The 19,716-nt window shown below is 41.1% G+C and overlaps 1 protein-coding gene across 2 annotated transcripts in view; it reads right to left on the bottom strand.

Annotated features, from left to right (window-relative positions):
* LOC149074626 (dermonecrotic toxin SpeSicTox-betaIIA2v-like) overlaps positions 1 to 19,716 on the bottom strand; it is a 79,994-nt gene that overhangs the window by 20,742 nt on the left and 39,536 nt on the right. Inside the window, exons 2-3 of one of the 2 annotated variants that reach the window (XM_089247000.1) lie at positions 10,729 to 11,002; positions 3,028 to 3,129 (exon numbers count right to left, since the gene is read on the bottom strand). In XM_089247000.1, the coding sequence (XP_089103126.1) occupies positions 3,028 to 3,129; positions 10,729 to 11,002 (376 nt within the window). Of the gene's footprint in view, positions 1 to 2,997; positions 3,130 to 10,728; positions 11,003 to 19,716 lie in introns of both variants that reach the window. The other variant, XM_089246999.1, reaches the window with a different exon arrangement.

The raw sequence follows: 19,716 nt of genomic DNA on the forward strand, positions 1-19,716 counted from the left end.
CCGCCTCTTCATATTTTCGTCATTCGAAAATCAATCCAGAGTATATATATTATATGTAATAAATTATCAGTTGAAAGGATATGAAATTTTGACAAATTTCAGCTCACAGGTAAATACGATTTCTTTATTTAAATTGATACTATTTTGAAATTATAATAAAATCAGGGGCGTCAGAATTGTTTCGAAACTGTGGGTGCTCGTCTTTAGTTTTATATTGGAATCAATTCTAGGGGTGCTCGGATCCATGCCACAAATTACCGTGGGTGCTTGAGCACCTCCGGCTATGACGCCACTGAATGAAACGGGTCTGTGGTAAACACATGGGCCCACCTGGGCACCCCCCCGCGGGAGAATTTCAAAAGAAGATGGGGGCATCATGAAAATTAGATCTGGTAAAAATTTTCAGGGGCAAGCACCTCCAGAAATTTTCAAAATATCGTCTACTTTCACAACGTGTACCAAAACAAGCAAGTGCCGTATAGGAATGGTCCCCGATTTTCCCCCTTGCTTGGAATGTCTGTAATTTAGGTCACGCACATCTGTGTGTGGGAGTATTCGGGGAAAATCATTTCCCTTAAACGTAAACAACGATTCATGTTGTTTGTCTGTAGTTTTGCCCACAGTTTATTTTTTGCTTCTCGGAACCGTAGCTTTCGCCGTTTCATCTAATGGAACTACTCAAAATCCTACGTGACAATATTTTAACTAATAAACAATAACTCGTATAATAATCAATCCAACATGTACGTACCGAGAAGCATACTTATTGAGGGAAAACAGACATTTTATTGCGAATGAAATTATATAATTTTTCCATTTCAAAATGATGAATAAAGAAATTGCGTATTTACCTGTGAGCTGAAATTCTGTAGTAATTTCACTTTTATAATAGAAACTATTTCACTCATATCTTTGTAACGATTTTTATTTAAATATAAATAAATAAATTTCGATTTTTCCTATCCCGGTTAACAAGATAGTACCGGAAAATAAGGAGTACTATTGACTGTGCTGTTTTCACTCAATTTCCCGGGCTTTGAATATTTTTTTAGTAGCGCCGTGTGAGGGAGAACGGGCAACTCGACTCGTTGAGGCAACTCGGGTTCAATTTTAGTTTACCCGTGTGAGGAGGGCCTAAGGGTACGAACATGGTGCACACTGGTTTCCTATTCTGCGCCTTTACGAAAACCTGAAATTCAGGTTTTTAACCAATCAGTAAGGGCACCAACTTGCAGAAACCATCGTGCACTTTTCCGTGCTCTTGCAAACTTGTGAAATGATTCAAGTGTGGTTTTCCTGTCACTGATCTAGACGAAATGAATGGGGATCAAGCGAAAGTGTATATTCACACGTGAGCGCTTGGCTCTTGGGGATTTCGATTCATGAATAATAAGTTCAGAAAGGTTTTACAGAATACTGTGGGTTTTGAGCAACCACTGCCATTCTGGCTCTGAGGCCAATGTTGGGAACCCGGTCCATGGCATGGCCATGAAAAAAATGCAGGGCTTCACAAATTCTGAATTTTCATCAATTCCGGAACTATTTATCTCATTGTTTCAGTTAATTGCTTTTTTTACTGAACAATTTTCGATTGTTTTATTCATATATTTATTCCTTAATTTTGGCTCCAATGGTTTTTAAAATGGATAAAAAATTAAATACAGAGTTATAGCTTTCAGTAAGTTGAAATTAAAATTTATTCTTGTGTGCTTAATTTCCATTTGTTATTTTTTTGTTTAAATATTTTCAGCATTCTTGTAAACGTGAATGCCACATGGGAAAACATGCGCTATCCGTTGACGTCCAATTTCATTATATTGTCACTGTAATGGCCACTCTTATTTTACATAAGAAACGCTACTGCCCACGTGGCGTGACAAAAGCATTAACAAAAGTATACACAATTATACCCCGAAGTTATGAGATAGGTTGGAGGGACTATAATTGCTTATATCGAGGCGCGATTCGGCATACAAAGTATATATTAATTGGGATTAAAATTTAGGAAAAACACCCATCGTCATGTAAAAATTGCAATAAAAAGTGCAGTAATATGACCATAACGTACTAAATTAAAGGAAAGACAAATTTTTATAATGATTTCTTCATAAAATCTCGTGGCCGCCATCAGCTCCAATCTGTGCAAATGAACGTCATGTGAAGTCGGCTTCAAATATGTTAATAAAACCTGTTCCTAAAGAAAGAAAGAAACTTTCACTCGTTTGTTGAAATTAATTAAAAATTGCAGACCCGGTGAATTATCGTTGATGAGCAGCGCATTGTAAACAGCACTTGGCTCCAATCATGTTGCTCCCAATCTCGATGTTCAGCAGCCCATCTTCTTCGGGCCGCACGGTGGAAAACCCCCACTCCCACCAAACCAACTTGCTTTCCTTAATTTACACGGGCCAAGGTTCTCTATTGGCATCTCGCCCGATAACAACCCAACTAAAAACTCGCGAAACCTTATCACAATCCAATTATTCTACGGAAAGGAAATCATTTTATCAATCTAAGGATACCGTCATCTCGAAATTTTGCACCCAGATACCCTCATACCAAGTATGCAAATTATCAGATGTTCACCGCTAATGAGTGTTAACTTCGTTGATTTTACTTTGGTTTCTACCGCACATTTGGAATCGTATAAAACAAGTAACAATTCTAGACTCTTAAAGGCAAAATATGCCCGAAAAACATCATACGCGACATTTTAGGGGGGGGGGGGGCAGAATGAGTTGTTTATTTATCACTGCAGTTACAGTAAGTAGTTCAGTAAGTAGATCTTAACCGTGTGACTCTACCTATTAGTGAAAATTTTGTATTTGAACTCTGCATGAAAAATATATTTAGATATAGCATATTCTGTAAGAGAAAAAAAAAAAAGGCTCATATTTCTTTATCAGAATATTAGCAATTGTTAAATTTAAAATATTAATTATGATTGTAAGCAAAGTATTAAATATCTTCAATAATTTTTTGGAAATGTATTATTACATGGTGTCCAATAATGATCGATAAATTTACGGGCAATGTCGGTTCCCGCTCTTCGTATCAGTTGTCTTGGTAGACCGGACAGTTTCATATCAGCGACCAAAAGTACAAGTTCTTCTCGGTACAAACGATTACCTATAAATATGCAAAAATATCAATTTTATACAAATACAACGCCACAACAGGCAAAATGCCCAACGAGGTGGCTGAGAAAAAGATGGCCATAACAAATATGGATGTCATATATTTCAAAAATAAAGCAACCCAATTAAAAATGTAATTAGAAACATTATACACATGATAAAATATTATACAATGCCCGTAAAGAATACTTATGGTTGTCTTATTCTAAGTATGAATAGCTTCTCGATTTACCCCAACATGTTTATCGTATTTCTTTTTAAACGTGTCAATTGTGTTACAATTTACTACCTCCGGGGGTAAGCTGTTCCATTTATTAACAACCCTATTAGAGAAAAACTCCCTGCGACACCATAACCTTGCATTGTCCCTCACCAATCGATACTGGTGTCCCCTTGTGAAAGCAGTCGATTGGCGGTGTACTAAAAGTTCATGGTCCATCCCATTGCAAATTTTGAACACCAATTTTATAGTATTTGGAAAACGAACTATCTTCAATCTTACTTCAATTTTATACATTTTATGCAACGGATTAAAACACGAAATGAACATATGTGATTGATTATGATTACATTTAAAGAATTCAGTTTGCAAAGAAAGGTGTATTGAATATGAACCTACAGTTTCGAAGTTCGGAGCATCACAAAAAATTTGATAGAGGAATTTAGTGATAAGAAGCAGTACCATAAGGCTGTGCGTAGGAATAATGAATATCATCTGGCTCTCTAGCCACGTTTCGACTTTGCTGTGAAGCCATGACCACACTGTTGTCAAGGCTGGTTCTCAATACGTTCCACGGTATTGGAAGTCTAGTCGAGTGCCTTCCAGCTTCCAACCCAAGTCAAAGGTCCGCCTTACTTCTTAATCTTCCAATCCGTCTGGCCACAAAGAACGCTTACAGTCACAACAAGAGTGTTCTGAAGAAACCGGCTCTTAGCAAATATTCGCCAAGGAATATTGGACCAAGCTGAGTCAGGGTGTAGCCAGTCTATGCCGCTGCTGCTTCTTTGCATCAGAGAAAGGTAAATATTGGAAGCAAAATATTTGTGAATGACTACTGAGCCAGCCTTGACTTGAGTGTATCCACGGCCTAAGGCTGACAGACCAGTCACGACCCAGGCTCTGTCCCTCCCGGGATATAAGCCTTTTACCCTTGCGGGTTGGGTCGCGCTGGGGAGAGTCAGGGGTGCCGGGCCAAGACGCCCTCCGGAGAGTGTCCGAAAGGCACCCCCAACCCTCTGTCTAAGACCCTTGCTGCAAGCGCAAGGCCTGGTCTTTAGGGTGTTCTGCGATCTACGGCAGCGTCTCCCCCACCCAGGCAGTCATCCCGCCACCGGGAGGGGCCCAAGAATCCCCCAGAAAACTGTTTATTTGTTCCAAAAAATACAATTTATACATTTTTGTTTCTTCCCCCACAACCGCACTCGCGACATTTGACAACATGGGGCGTAGTTTTTTGTGATGGTTTCTCTCGACAGTTTCCCGCGTCGGAGAGTGGTTTATTCCTTGTATCCATTTCTGGGTCTTCGTGGCCAGCCCCGGTGCTGGGCCACTGCTTCTTCCTTGGCTGAGTGGCTCTAGTGAGCCGTTGCTGGGTCTCCGTGGCCAGCCTAGGTGCTGGGCCACCGCTCCTTTGGTTGAGTGGCTCCGGTGAACCGTCGCTGATTCTCCGTGGCCAGCCCAGGTGCTGGGCCACTGCTCCTTTGGCTATTTGATTCTAATGAGCCATTGATATCTCTCGCTTGGGTTTGGACGTTTGTGGTGTCTTTTTTGGGCTCTTGGCCTCTTTTTGCACCTCGTCTCTTTTGGTCTAGTGGTACGAATGTCAATACATAATCTATACAATTGGTTGCAGTTCCGGTCACAGTCCGGGCATGATAGTAGCAGTATATTTGCTATGTACAGTTCAATCAAACAGGATGCACATTCATGGTGCATGTCATAACCTATGCCGTACCGTATGTTATGCGGACATTGGTACAATACAATGCAGTACACTACAGGGCACGATGCAATTTCAGAGTGCAATGCCGTACTATATGATACAATTCATTCAATACATTTCAGTACAAAGCAATCCAATACAGGGCACAATACTATATAAGAAACATAAGCAGTTCCGTGTGCGGTTGGCACTGCAATTTTTGCGTATCAGCATGCCGGTACAGAGTAGTATTCTTACGGGGACACGATGCAATTTCAGAATACAGCACGGCCTAAGGCCGTCGTCAATTCCTGGAGGGTGAACAGTGATTCGTACCGTTCGGTAGATGATTTGATGAAACAATGGGGATAATGCCACTCGACTGCCTGGCAGTCGAGGCAGCGTAATGCAGTCTTCATGTCACGATGAAAACGTTCAATACAACAACCATTTGCGGCCGGATGATATGGTGTGGTACGAATTCTTTTAATACCAAGAATTGTAGCAAGGGCTCGAAACAAGGAACTTTCAAACTGTCGACCTTGATCACTGGTGATGGTCTCAGGGGTACCAAAACGGCTGATTCAACCTGAAAAGAAACATCTTGCAACAGTTTCTGCTGTCATGCCCTCCATGGGAAAAACTTTCGGTCAGCGAATGAAACGATCCACTATTGTTAGGCAGTACCGAAATCCACGGGAAGATGGGAGTGGTTCCACAATGTCTATGTGCACATGTCCAAAACGTTTATCCCACAACGGGAATTTTACAAGTGGTGCTTTTAGATTTTTAGCATGCAAGACAAGTCTTATACCATTCTCTGCACAGCCTTTCTTCAAACAATGACTGCAGAGCAAAGTTTCAGTTGCTCGTTTGCCAGGATGATTCAAGTTGTGAACAGTGCTGAATGCTTGAAGTCTAAATGGTTCAGGAACGTAAGGTCTAACCTTTCCAGTTGAAACGTCGCATGAAATTTCAATTTCGCTGTTGATCCGCATAGGTTTGAACTCTAAGCTAGTAGAAGTGTGAAGTTGTTCCAACTCTTCATCTTCCCTTTGAGCTTTGGCAATTTCTTTATAATCGAGAGAAGGAAATTCTATCGAACTGATTCGGGAAAAAGCGTCAGCAACAACATTTTCAGCATCAGATATAAAGTCCAGATGCCTTATCTGCCTGGCTGAGTTGTTCTTATTGATGAGATTGAAGGTATAGGACAATGGTTTATGGTCACTAAAAATTATAAAGTGCCGTCCTTCTAATAGGTATAGAAAATGCTTCATAGCAGCGTATACGGCTAATAGTTCTCTGTCGAAAGCACTATAGTTCTGCTCAGATTTTAACAATTTACGAGAGAAAAATGCGATGGGTTGCCAGTCATTTCCAACTCGTTGTTGTAGGGCACCTCCAATCGCATAGTCGGATCCATCGACCATCAGTGCCAACGCAGAATTTTGTTGTGGATATGACAAAAGGGTTAGATTAGCCAAATCAGTCTTGCAATTTTCAAAGGCGATTTTGGATTCTTCAGTCCATTGGATGAGACGTTTATCGTGTCTTTTGCTATCTTTAAGATACGCGTTAAGAAAAATTTGCTTTTTCGCGGCGTTTGGGATAAAGCGTCTGTAAAAATTAAGCATCCCGAGAAATCGACGCAGCTCTTGATAGTTCAGGATTCCTCCAACTTTCTTTTCCAATGGTTTGATACCGTGCTCACTTACAGTATTTCCGAAAATGCACTTATCAATATTCAAGACAATTCCGAATTGCTCCTCTAGAGACGTCGAAGCGATAAGTACATCATCCAAGTGAGGAAAAGAAAAGTCAAATTCTTGAAGTACAGAGTTCGTGAACCTTTGCAGTGTTTTGCCAGCATTGCACAAACCGAAAGGAATGTAAAGAAACTCTTATAGTCCGAATGGAGTTAAGACTGCCGTCTTCTCAATGTGTGCTGGCTGTACCGGAATCTGGTAGTATGCTTTAACAAAGTCAAGGGTACTGAATATTGTTTTTCCAGCGAGAAAATTAGCTAAGTCATGCACGTGTGGAATTAGGTAGCGGTGGGGTTTCATTCTGGCATTTAACATACGATAATCCCCACATCTGCTTTCGCAACCATATGCAAAAGGCTTAGCCAATTGCTTTTGGAGGGCCGACACCAACCTTGACTTTCCATGTAAGCGAATTCGCGTTTAGCGATAGTAAGCTTGTCCTGTGCCAAACGTCTGGCCTTGGCAAACACAGGTGAGCCTGTCGTCTCGATAAAATGAGTAGTGTCATGTTTAACGGACTTGATCGAGAAATTTACCTTAGTCAGTTCGGGAAATTTGGATAACAGCTTATGATGATCAGTAGTATCATGCATAGCAAATGCCACACCAAAATGGAAACATTTTTTGGGAAATCAGTAAATGATGGGAAAAAAATTGGATGGGTTTCAGACTGAATCGAGCACACAATCTTTGGTACGCGAGTCTCGTACTATAACCATTACTCCAACGGTGGATGTCGGATTCAAGAATAATTAAATGTATCTATTGTTAAACGTCGCCAGCCAAAATTTCACCATAAGTGACGTAATGGTTCATCACTCATTTCGGCCAATCACGATGCGCTAAATTTGTACAATGTAGCTAGAAATGTAGGGAATGTTTATAAGCAAACCGGACAAGACTAAGATAATCGGACTGGACTTGGATGAGGAGGGGCCCAGCACAATCGCTGTGGATCCAAGACACTCGGCCAGGCTGACAGACTCGTCAGACTAGGACTGATTGCAGACATATCTCCTGCGAAGCTGAAGACAAGCGAGTCCTCTGCTGAAGGCCCCCGGCGAACGTTTATTGTACAGTTGGCTTGCCTCTCTTTTTTTTTTCTTTTTCTGTCATCAGCTTGTATGTCATGATTTGTATATACTGTAATTAATTTAAGACTTTCTTTTTTATGCTGTTTTTTTGTGTATGTACTTTATGTACATGGAAAATAAAGTTCCCCGACACCACCCAAACCCTTAACCGGGAGAATGACTGAAATAGACGAATGTCGACAGCCTGAGTGGTGTGCGGTTTAAAAGTAAAAAAAAAATATTTTTGAATCTTGTTCTGTGCCGGTAGATCGACTTTAGCTCTCCCTGCTCGTTGTGTACGTGATCATCGTGTATCGGGAGGGTGTATAACTGTCTGTTGAGACAGAAAAGTTGAACATATGATTAAGGTAGGGGGGGGGAATCAATGGAACAGTTAACAGTGTTGTAAGAGGAGGTTCATGCGATAGGATGATGATCTGAAGTCGAGGGTGCTTTGATTGCAGGTTGTGCAAGTTTAGACGTTTTAGATGAAAGTTTGTTGCGAGGTTGCAACACGGTGTGCTTGGATTTGATTAGGGGAAAGGATGTGGGATATAAGGAGCTTGGCCAGGGCGGCTCCAGGAAGGTTCAGTGGAGGTGCAAGAGGATTTTGGGATGATAGAGGATCTGGGGGTAAGGGAGATCAAGAGAAGAAAGAGTTGGAGGAGGAAGGGTTGATATGGAAGAATATGTAGTGGAGTGTTGGTGGATGTAGGAGAGAGAGGCTGGGTTTGAGAAACAAGCCGGAGATGTTTCAGTTGAAAGTGTGATGATATTCGTATTCCTATTCAAAGATTGACGTGAGGGAGGGCGTCCGTCTAGATGTCATTGTAAATTGTATTCCTCAATTGTGTTGTTGTGCTCCAGCTTTATGATCCTCAAAAGAAATATTGGTCAGGCGGCTTTCTCCCGAGTTATTGTTGCCAGAGCAGATCTCCCTAATTTCATCTACCAATTCTTTTGGTGTTTTGCTAGATTCATTCGTTGTTTTGCCGAACGTGTCGGGGAAGGTGGCGTCTTTTCCTGTTGTAGAGACATCCAAGGAATTAGCCGTCGGGTTGTCTTGGTCGTCAAGTGAGAAAGGGAACATTCAAATGGGACCAGAAACTTAATAATGAAGAGACATCTGTCTCCCAAGCCGAACTTCACGCTTTGTTGGAAGCCACCAAAAAAGCATTCTTACCAGGTCAAGATCTTCACGGACTCTGTCGTCCCTGTATTCATTTGCGGCCCCCCTCACCAAGAATGATAGGACTATAATAACATTCCCCAACATCTAACTGTCCTGGGTCAAGGCTCATGAGAGAAACTGGGGGAATGAAGAGACAGATACGCTCGCCAAACAAGCGACAAAACGAAATCTCATAGATTGCCGCCCCTCGTCCCTCAAATTACGGACCAAAGCCAAGTTCAAACAAGAAATTGTGCATAAATGCCAACATTGTTGGGACAATAACACGAAGACAGGTTATAAAGTCCACCTTCAAGACCGGAACTGAACTACGACTCTTTTCTTCTACGAGCACGGGCCGCTGGACAGCACTCTCCACTATGCCACAACGGTGCCCTTTGACAAAGACCACCAGCCCCTAAGAAGAAAGATCAGAGGATACACGACAGACGAGAACTCAACAGCCCTTGAGGCTTTTTGGTCCAAACAACCTATATTCCTCAACGTTATTTCCTCTGTATGTTACGGTAAATGTGATAAATCGATTCTTATACATACTTATCAATCGTCTTAGTAAGTTTGATAAATTTATCACTTTTCACCGGTGAATATGCATAACACCCCAGCGTCATTGATAAATTTGATAAATACTAAAAAAAATTACTTTTACCGTCGATTATGCATAATAACCATACACAAACGTGTCATTAGTAAATTTGATAAGTACATACTTGAAATTTATCGCCTGTGTCTGATTATGCATAACCTAGTGTAATTCGTGAATTTGATAAATATTTAAAATTCCAAATGAATCTAATATGTGTGATGAATATAGTCGGACCCCGATATAATGACACATTTCATTTATGAATTATCATATAGTACGATTTATCATAGTAACCAACAACGTCACGCTTGGGTATTATGCATAATCAGCGGTAAACGTGATAATTTTTTAGAATTTACCTACGACGGTTTGGTGATAAATTTAGGGAAATTTTTCAAACTTACCAAAATGATTGGCAATTACACATTATACATATGTATATTATAATATCGTATTTATCACTTTCACTATAACATATATATTGCATAGTCCTCTATTACTGTATCATACTTTGATGCACCATTCTGCCGTTTTTTGTTATATTTCATGTATCATACTCGTGTTGTGTTTGTTTCCTTGCCGCAGCAAGCATCGTGTTTTACTGCTTATAGTACTGCATCATCACTCTGTCCCACGTCATGTCCAAGTAGTGTGTGGTGACCTTAAGTCTTACAAAAGACGAGACGATGAAACATAACGCAAGAACATAACTTAGTTGTGCGACAGAAAAAATGAAACATAAAAGTGGCATTTGCAAGTGAAAGATGTGACGTACATAATATTGTGAAGAACAAGGATGATTAAATGTACAATCACTAATAAGTACAATGACTTGTGAGAGATATTGCACTATCAGGGTGCAACACGAAGAAGCCTATCACTTTGCACCCATAAAAAAATGAAAATTACATTTAAATTAGCCGAGTCCACTGCAATTATTATCAAACTTCATGCATCACAATTTTATATAATTTCATAAAAGTTTTTAAACAATTATCTTTGTACATGCTTGACAATTTTTGTTTTCCATTTTTCAAATTTTATTTTACCTGGTGTAGTGAGATGTCGTAGGCGATCAAGGTAGTTAAATATTTTTTCGTATCTTGTGCAAATTCTGAAACAATCGCATGGAACACCATGGTAGGTATATTCTGCTTTTCCTTCCCAGTCGAAACTAATATCAAACTCAATACTGTTTGCACCATCATTAAGGAAACTGTCTACTTGATACAGAGCGTTGGCCATATGAGCAATATTCCACACTGGACGTCTTACGTCTCCATTGGGACAAAACTTTTCATCACAGTACTGTGTAACATTCTCCTGCAAATTAAATAAAAAAAATATTGTAATATACAAATACAAAGACCACAATAGACAAAAATGCCCAAAGAGGTGGCTGAAAAAGATGCCCGTAAAAATATGGTTGTCGAACATATAAACTATATCCAAAATACAGCAACCCAATAATAGCAATAAAACCAAAAATTATGAATATATATATTCCCCATAAAAAATAAGAATAATCTCGATTTATCCCAAAATGTTTATCGTATTTTTAAACTCATCAATCGTGTTAGAATTTACTCTATCACCGGGGTAGCCTATTTATATTTATTAACAACCCTATTAGAGAAAAATTCCCTGCGACACAATAACTTAGAATTGCCCCCTTGTCAAAGCAGTTGATTAACAATGCATTAATGACTCAAGGTCCATTTTATCAAACTCGTTAAAAATTTTAAACAATTCAATCACATCCTCCCGACACCTGCGCTCTTCCAATGTCAACATTTTTGAAAAATCAAATCGCTCTTCTTAGCTTCAGCCTCGTGCTGTTCACGAGAACGCGTGGCTCATCAATGTCCCTCTGTAAGTATGGTCTCTAAAACCTAACGGCATACTCCAATCCAGGACGAACTAAGCCCCGGAAAAGCGGAAGGATTAATTGGGAGAACGCGAAGAGACCTTTTGAGAATGAAACAGCGTTCTGTACGATTTCTTAACCACCGCTGACCAGTGTTCAGAAAATCCAAGTCGCTCGTCAATGAGGATTCCCAACGGTTATCCTAGTTGCATCCTGAATGCCACCACCACTCAACTCGTAAGTGAAACGTGGATTGTTCAAACCAAAATGAACGGCTATGCACTTGTCAACGCTAAAGGATATGCTCCAATCGTTAGCCCATGCTACAATCATATTCAAGTTCATTTGAAGCCTTTCGCTTTGATTCCCGACTACCTCCATAAGCTTCACGTCATCTGCCTCTTTCCAATATTATCGGTAAAAAGTGAAAAAATAATAAAACCAAGGACACTTCCTTGAGGAACTTCACTTTTGACCTGTCCCATCATAAAATTCCCCCTTCACCATAAACCGCTGTATCTCGCAAACAGGAGTCTATCCAATTCAACAAGTTGCCCCCAATCCCAATTTCACGTAAATGCTTCAAGAGCTTATGTTGGACCCGATCGAATGCCTTCCGGAAATCAACAGTTGTCTTTTAACGTCGACATTGTTAAAAGATAAACTATTCCGACGTTTTTTTGTTTTTTTTTTCCAAAGCCTCAGTCGCGTGATCATAGAAGGAAAGGAGGTTGGTTACACATGACTTCCCTTTCCTGAACCTGCGCTGGTTTTCCGACATCACATTCACTTCACCTTTCGCATTTGCAGGTTAATTAAACGCGTACTTTTTAGTTTTTGCGTCAGAAATGCTATTTTCGTACATATATGTTAAATATGGATCATTATCCATTAGAGACCTTGAAATTTCTCACGCAACCAGAAATGTGCGAGAAGTATGTTGAATTAGATTAAAATTTTTTGTTTAATTGCACAAGAAACTATGAGATAATAATGAAATGTCGTGGCTGTAAAAATACAATATCTTCCCTAGGAGAATAGATCACGTCAGCATTACTTTTTTTTTTCAAACCGAGCACAACTCGGGTCTATCACCATCTATGGGCGATTTACTACCTAGTGAGGTGTGCCGGAAGTGTAGTTTCCCCGTGTGAGGAGGGCCTTAAAGTCCGGCAACTGATAAGAGAAACCGTTTCTAGAAAACCAGCACGCATATAGGCGTCCTCACACGAGTAAATTGGCGTATTGGCGACGAAATATCGAACGCGACTCAATCACTTTGCGACTGGCATGCTTGTCGCCGCCAACTTTTGTTGAAGAAACCAAGAAACCGCCTCTAGCATTCCTTCATATTTTCGTCATTCGAGTAAATTGAAAAGCAATCCAGAGTATATATATTATATGTAATAAATTATCAGTTGAAAGGATATGAAATTTTGACAAATTTCAGCTCACAGGTAAATACGATTTCTTTATTTAAATTGATACTATTTTGAAATTATAATAAAATCAGGGGCGTCGGAATTGTTTCGAAACTGTGGGTGCTCGTCTTTAGTTTTATATTGGAAATTTTAATTTCTGAATGCCACAAATTACCGTGGGTGCTTGAGCACCTCCGGCTATGACGCCACTGAATGAAATACACTGGTGAAATAAATTAACAGAATTTGCATATTTTATCGAATTTCATGAAAAGAACTGAACTGAATGTAAAACCACTGCTTCTAGACAAAAATGCAAATCTTGTGCGCCAAATACGTAAACGTACACGTGTGTGTAGGCGGAGCCAGTAGAGAAACAGGCTTCGTAAGTGCGCGTAAGTTAAGACTCATTTCGTTCGCTAGCACACCTCGGCTAACTTCTTGGTGTTATTTTGCAGCAATCGGTTAATTTCAAATTGTAACAGTAAAAACGATTAACCACCAACGTTTAGATGATGGAATGAGGTGGCGAATTGTGGGGAGGCTGGAAGCAGGCCAATCTCAAGTCCAGATTTGTAGAGAGTTCAATTTAACGGCCAGCGTCTTGTGTAACTTATTATGGAAACAGTTCCAGGATACCGGATCCATCGAGAGAAAGCCTGGGCAAGGTCGTCCAAGAGCCACGAAGGCCAGAGAAGATCGTCATTTGTCGATTATAGCGAGGCGTAACGGCAGTGCTACAGCTTCTCAGCTCTCTCGTGACTTGTATGCAGCCACAGGAACCCGTGTATCAAGGGTGACTGTTTCCAAAAGACTTCATGAGAGAGGGTTGTTTGCAAGAAGACCTGCTGTTTGCGTCCCGCTCACTTCTACGGACAGGAGAATCCGTTTTTCATGGTGCAGAGAGCATAGAGATTGGAGTATGGATCAATGAGCTTCTCTTCACTGATGAGTCCCGGTTCAGCCTAAGCACCGATTCTCGCCGTACGTTCATATGGAGACAACCAGGGACCCGCTACCTATCCTCCAATGTCCGCGAAATCGACCATTATGGCGGAGGAGGTTTAATGGTCTGGGCAGGCATCATGTTGGATGGCCGCACACCTCTCCATGTCTTTGAAAGAGGCACTGTGACTGGTGTGAGGGATGAGGTCTTGGAGCCCTATGTTCGCCTTTTCAAGGGTGCAGTTGGCCCTGAGTTCATTTTAATGGACGATAACGCGAGGCCACATAGAGCTCTTCTGTTCGACGATTTTCTAGAGAGTGAGGATATTCGCCGGATGGATTGGCCAGCCAGATCTCCAGACCTTATCCCTATAGAGCATGTCTGGGACGCTCTGGGGAGGGCAATTGCAACTCGCAACCCCCCTCCGGGAACCATCCAGGGAATGAAAACAGCGTTGCTGAACGAGTGGGACCAATTGCCACAGGAAATGATAAACTGCCTTATTTCAAGTATGAAATCACGCTGCGAGACCTGTATATCTGTAAGAGGGGACTATACCCCCCATTAACCCATTTTTTTGTTTATTCTTATACCGCTGTTTCATACCTTCCGAGCCCAACGAGTGTTACGATTATTGAATGGTTATTTGTTTTGTATTGTATCAATGTGTATGTATATATCAAATTTCATTAAAATCGGTACAGTAGTTCTAGAGATAATCGACCAAGTCTGCAAATTCTCTTAATTTCTTACACCAGTGTAGTAAACCAGGCCTGTCATTTCAACTTTTTCCGGGGGGGGGGGGCAAATAACATATACTCAGTGTATGTATATATATACACACCATTTCTAGTGCACTTTGGAAAGCCGAGGGGGGGGTCAATAGCCCCCTGATTCCCCCCCCCCAGATGACCGGTCTGTGGTAAACACATGAGCCCACCCTCCCCCGGGGGAATTTCAAAAGAAGATAGGGCATCACGAAAATTAGATCTGGTAAAAAATTTCAGGAGTAACCAAGTGAATTTGCCAAGTAGGGCCTCGAAAAAAAAAATACATGGCTCGGGGGCCCAAGATGCTCTTAAAAGACGGCCCTGGGTAAGCACCTCCAAAAACTACTTTACCTTCACAACATGTACCAAAACAAGTACGTGTCGTATAGGGATGGTCCATGATTTTCCCCCTTGCCTGGAATTTGTCACGTACAGGCACATCTGTGTGTGGGAGTATTCGGGGAAAATCATTCCCTTAAACGTAAACAACGATTCATGTTGTTTGTCTGTAGTTTTGCCTACAGTTTCATCTAATGAAACTACTCAAAGTACTACGTGACAATACTTTAACAATAAACAATAACTTATATAATAATCAATCGAACATATACGTACTGAGAGGCATACTTATTGAGGGAAAATAGACATTTTATTGCGAATTTTTTTTCCATTAAAATCACTCAAAACAAATGAAATTATATGACATGAATGTCGCTATCCACTTGTTAATACAAGATATACAGTAGACTGGATGTTGTGAAGATATTTATTATTTGAGATGTTAATTTTTTAAGGAAGGAAAAAACTCATCTCAAATAATAAATATCTTCACAACATCCAGTCTTCTGTATATCTTGTAAATGAAATTATACTAAAAAATTATATAAATATGCCATATTTTTCATTTCAAAATGATATAGCGTATTTACCTGTGAACTGAAATTCTGTAGTAATTTCACTTTTATAATAGAAACTATTTCACTTATTTCTTTTTAACGATTTTTATTTAAATAAATTTCGATAAATTTCGATTTTTTCCTATCCCGGTTAACAAGATATTTTCCGGTACTAAGAACTATAGACAATGCTGTTTTCACTCTCACACACACACAATTTCCGGGATTTGAATATTTTTTTAGAGCGCCGTGTGAGGGAGAACGGGCAACTCGACTCGTTCTAGTCAACTCAACTCTCAAGTTGAGGCACCTCGGGTTCAATTTTAGTTTACCCGTGTGAGGAGGGCCGAACTCTGTGTGTACCCAGTGTTTTTTGATATTTCAGTAATGCCATCTATATTTCAGAAGTGAAGTGAGTGATGTGTTATGATAGAATTATAATTTGTACGTCTGTTGCTCTCTGTGGCGAGACTTTTTAACGGGGAGATCGGTTCCCATTCACGCCTTGAAGTTGGGAACCACAGAAAACCAACTTCAGCCGACCACCACTATGGCGGCGGTGGGGTTCGAACCCGGGTCCTCGCGATGCGAGTCCGACTGTGAACACTCGACCACCATAGCGGCCAGCAATGTGCAAGTACATTTTAGACGCTAACAAAGGCCGCTACGTGGTTTCCAAACCATTTGATATACACTGAAGAGCCAAAAACACTGGTACACCTGCCTAAGATCGTGTAGGGCCCCCGCGAGCACGCAGAAGTGCCGCAACACGACATGGCATGGACTCGACTAATGTCTGAAGTAGTGCTGGAAGTAATTGACACCATGAATCCTGCAGGGCTGTCCATAAATCCGTAGGAGTAAGAGGGGGTGGAGATCTCTTCTGAACAGCACGTTTTGCAAGGCATCCCAGATATGTTCAATAATGTTCATGTCTGGGGATTTAGGTTGTCAGAAGAGTGTTCCTGGAGCCACTTTGTAGCAATTCTGGACGTGTGGGGTGTCGCATCGTCCTGCTGAAATTGTCCAAGTCCGTCGGAATGCACAATGGACATGAATGGGTGCAGGTGATCAGACAGGATGCTTACGTATCTGTCACCTGTCAGAGTCGTATCTAGAAGTATCAGGGGTCCCATATCACGCCAACTGCACACGCCCCATACCACCACAGAGCTTCCACCAGCTTGAACAGTCCCTTGTTGACATGTAGGGTCCATGGATTCATGAGGTTGTCTCCGTACACGTCCATCAGCTCGAAGCAATTGGAACCGAGACTCGTCAGACAAGCAACGTGTTTCCAGTCCTCAACAGTCCAATGTCGGTGTTGTCGGGCATAGGCGAGGCGTAAAGCTTTGTGTCGTGCAGTCATCAAGGGTACACAAGTGGGCCTTCGGCTCCGAAAGCCAATATCGATGATGTTTCGTTGAATGGTTCGCACGCTGACACTTGTTGATGGCCCAGCATTGAAATCTGCAGCAATTTGCGGAAGGGTTGCACGTCTGTCACGTTTAATGATTCTCGTCATTGGTCCCGTTCTTGCATGATCTTTTTCCGGCCGCAGCGATGTCGTAGATTTAATTTTTTACCGGATTCCCGATATTCACGGTACACTCGTGAAATGGTCGTACATGAAAATCCAAATTTCATCGCTACCTCGGAGATGCTATGTCCCATCTCTCGTGCGCCGACTATAACACCACGTTCAAACTCACTTAAATCTCGATAACCTGCCATTGTAGCAGCAGTAACCGATCTAACAACTATGCCATACACTTGTTGTGTTATATAGGCGTTGCCGACCGCAGCGCCGTACTCTGGTACAGGCATGCGTATGCAAATAATCAGTTTTTTTCGTCCTTCAGTTTAGAACAGTGGTGTTCAATGGCCTGGAGATCTTTCATAAGGCTTTCGTAACAAATTTGGACAATGTGCAGTTGAACGAGTTGCCATAAATCTCAAAAAGTGGTATTATTGTCAACATATAGGAAATTTAAAAAAAAGATTAAAGAAGGAGGTTTCTTTATTTTTACACCCTCTTTCAGCCAACCTTTCTCTATGTATTTAATACTGTTTTTTGACGTAAAACAAACGTCTTTAAATTCGATGCCGAGTGTGGGAAGGCAATTGTGCCCAAATAAGCGACAGTTTATTTTGAGCAGCGGTTCGCAACCTTTTTTGACTCGCGGAGCCCTATCCAGTATGTAATTTTTATGGCGGAGGCTTGTTTGACTCGAGGAGCTCTTTTTTTTGTACATAATTTTCACTTTAGAAATCTGTAGGCCTCTTTTATTCATTTATATTATTTTTTTCGAGTCGCCGCGGAGCCCCTGGAAGGTGCACTTGGAGGCCGGTTGAGAACCCCTGCTTTAGAAGTAATTCCGAACTCCAATAACTCAGCTAAAAATAGACATTATGCCACCATTGTTTCAAAGAAGAATGAAAATTTGTGCCAGTACCCCTTCAGCATTCATGAAACGTCAGAACTGCGCGCAAAGCGAACCCATGATTTTCGATTAGACGCATGCCCATAAACAGGATCATATCTCAAAGACTAATTATCCCATGCAAATGAACTAAATAAGAGTGTACTCGTTATAACACATTTTGAACTCGAAGTCTATCTTCAAAACGCATGAAGGTACTTGAAAAAGTTTAAAAATTTCTTGATTTTTTTTTTTTAAATGTCGTGATATATGAGAAAAGTGCAGGGCGTCCATAATTAAAAGACCCTATTTTAAAGTAACCTACAGGCGAAACCAGTCATCAGAAAAGTGTGAAATTTTGTGGAGGACTTCATGAAGTGATGAGAATTTGTTTCTGGGGAAAAATTAGTTGCACATGTAGCCACCAGAGAGCGTTTCACTTTGAACACCTGTAGTAAAGATGCAAATTTATGTGATGTCACGCAGCAGCCGTTAAAACCTAGAAACATTCGCGGAGATCTTATTTGCTGCTCACAATGACGATACGTTTACGAGATCGCGCTTTCTTGGTCAAATTGTTTCACCAAAAAAGCGATTCCGCAGTAACTGCTCTACGGAAATATCGGAAGAGGATTCGAAAAGGTCCAATGAATGTTAAAAACCTTCGGAGTAATATAACGAAATCTGAAACCACAGGATCGTTGGCTGCTTGTCCTGGGAAGAGGAAGACCCGTTTCTGTAGACGAAGTACAGGAGCTTAAAATTCTCGTGGTAGAGTGTCACTAGTGTCAGGCGTGTAGCACAGGCGTTGAATAGGCCACGTTCAACTGTCCACAAGATCATGCGGAATATCCTCCGTACAAACTTTCATTTGTGCAGCGGTTGCTTCCACATGATTATGACGCTCGACTCCGGTTCTCGCTGCAGTTGCTATCTCACGTTGAGGTAGATTCAGAATGGCCTCGGAATATCCTCTGGACAGACGAAGCGCATTTTCCCTTGGATGGTACCGTCAATACTCACAATTGCCGAATTTGGGAACCAGAAAATCCTCACGCTATCTTAGAGGTTTCGTTGCATTCACCAAAAGTGACGATGTGGTGTGGATTTACTGCATCATTTATTATCGGTCCCTACTTCTACGAGGAGCTACGTTCTACAGCTCCAGTGACATGTTTGATCACAGGGAAGCGTTACAGAACGAAATTGTTCCGGATCTGCCTTGCAGACGCAATCTTTATGCAAGACAGAGATCCTCCACACATTGCAGCGTGTGTGTTAAGAGAATGTTCTTAAAACACATTTTACAGAAGAACTTGTCAACAACCGGCACTTCCCTAATCTCTGGCCTCCCCGAACGTTTACCCAAATGTGTCATTTCTTAATAAAACATCCTCTGGTGGCGACATTTGCAACTAATTTTTTCCCCCGACACAAAGTCCCCATCACTTCATCATGTCCTCCAGAAATTTTTGACAATTTTCTGATGACTCGTTTCACCTGTAGGCTACTTTAAAATAGGGTCTTTTAATTATGGACGCCCTGTACAACCAGAATTACAAAAATCGGTATAGCATGAAATTCCAAAGACAATGAAACCAAAACTACTATCTAGTACTATCGCAAATATAGAATATACAGAGTGCTGCCTTAAGTCGCCTTAGCCGCAAATTACTGGCGAACCGTCGGTCCTAGAGACATAGTATCCAAATAA

The sequence above is a fragment of the Pholcus phalangioides genome, unplaced genomic scaffold (genome assembly GCF_987345545.1).
Source record: "Pholcus phalangioides strain wild (caught in Gottingen) unplaced genomic scaffold, Ppha-v1.0 ptg000017l_1, whole genome shotgun sequence".
Taxonomy (NCBI): Eukaryota; Metazoa; Arthropoda; class Arachnida; order Araneae; family Pholcidae; genus Pholcus; species Pholcus phalangioides.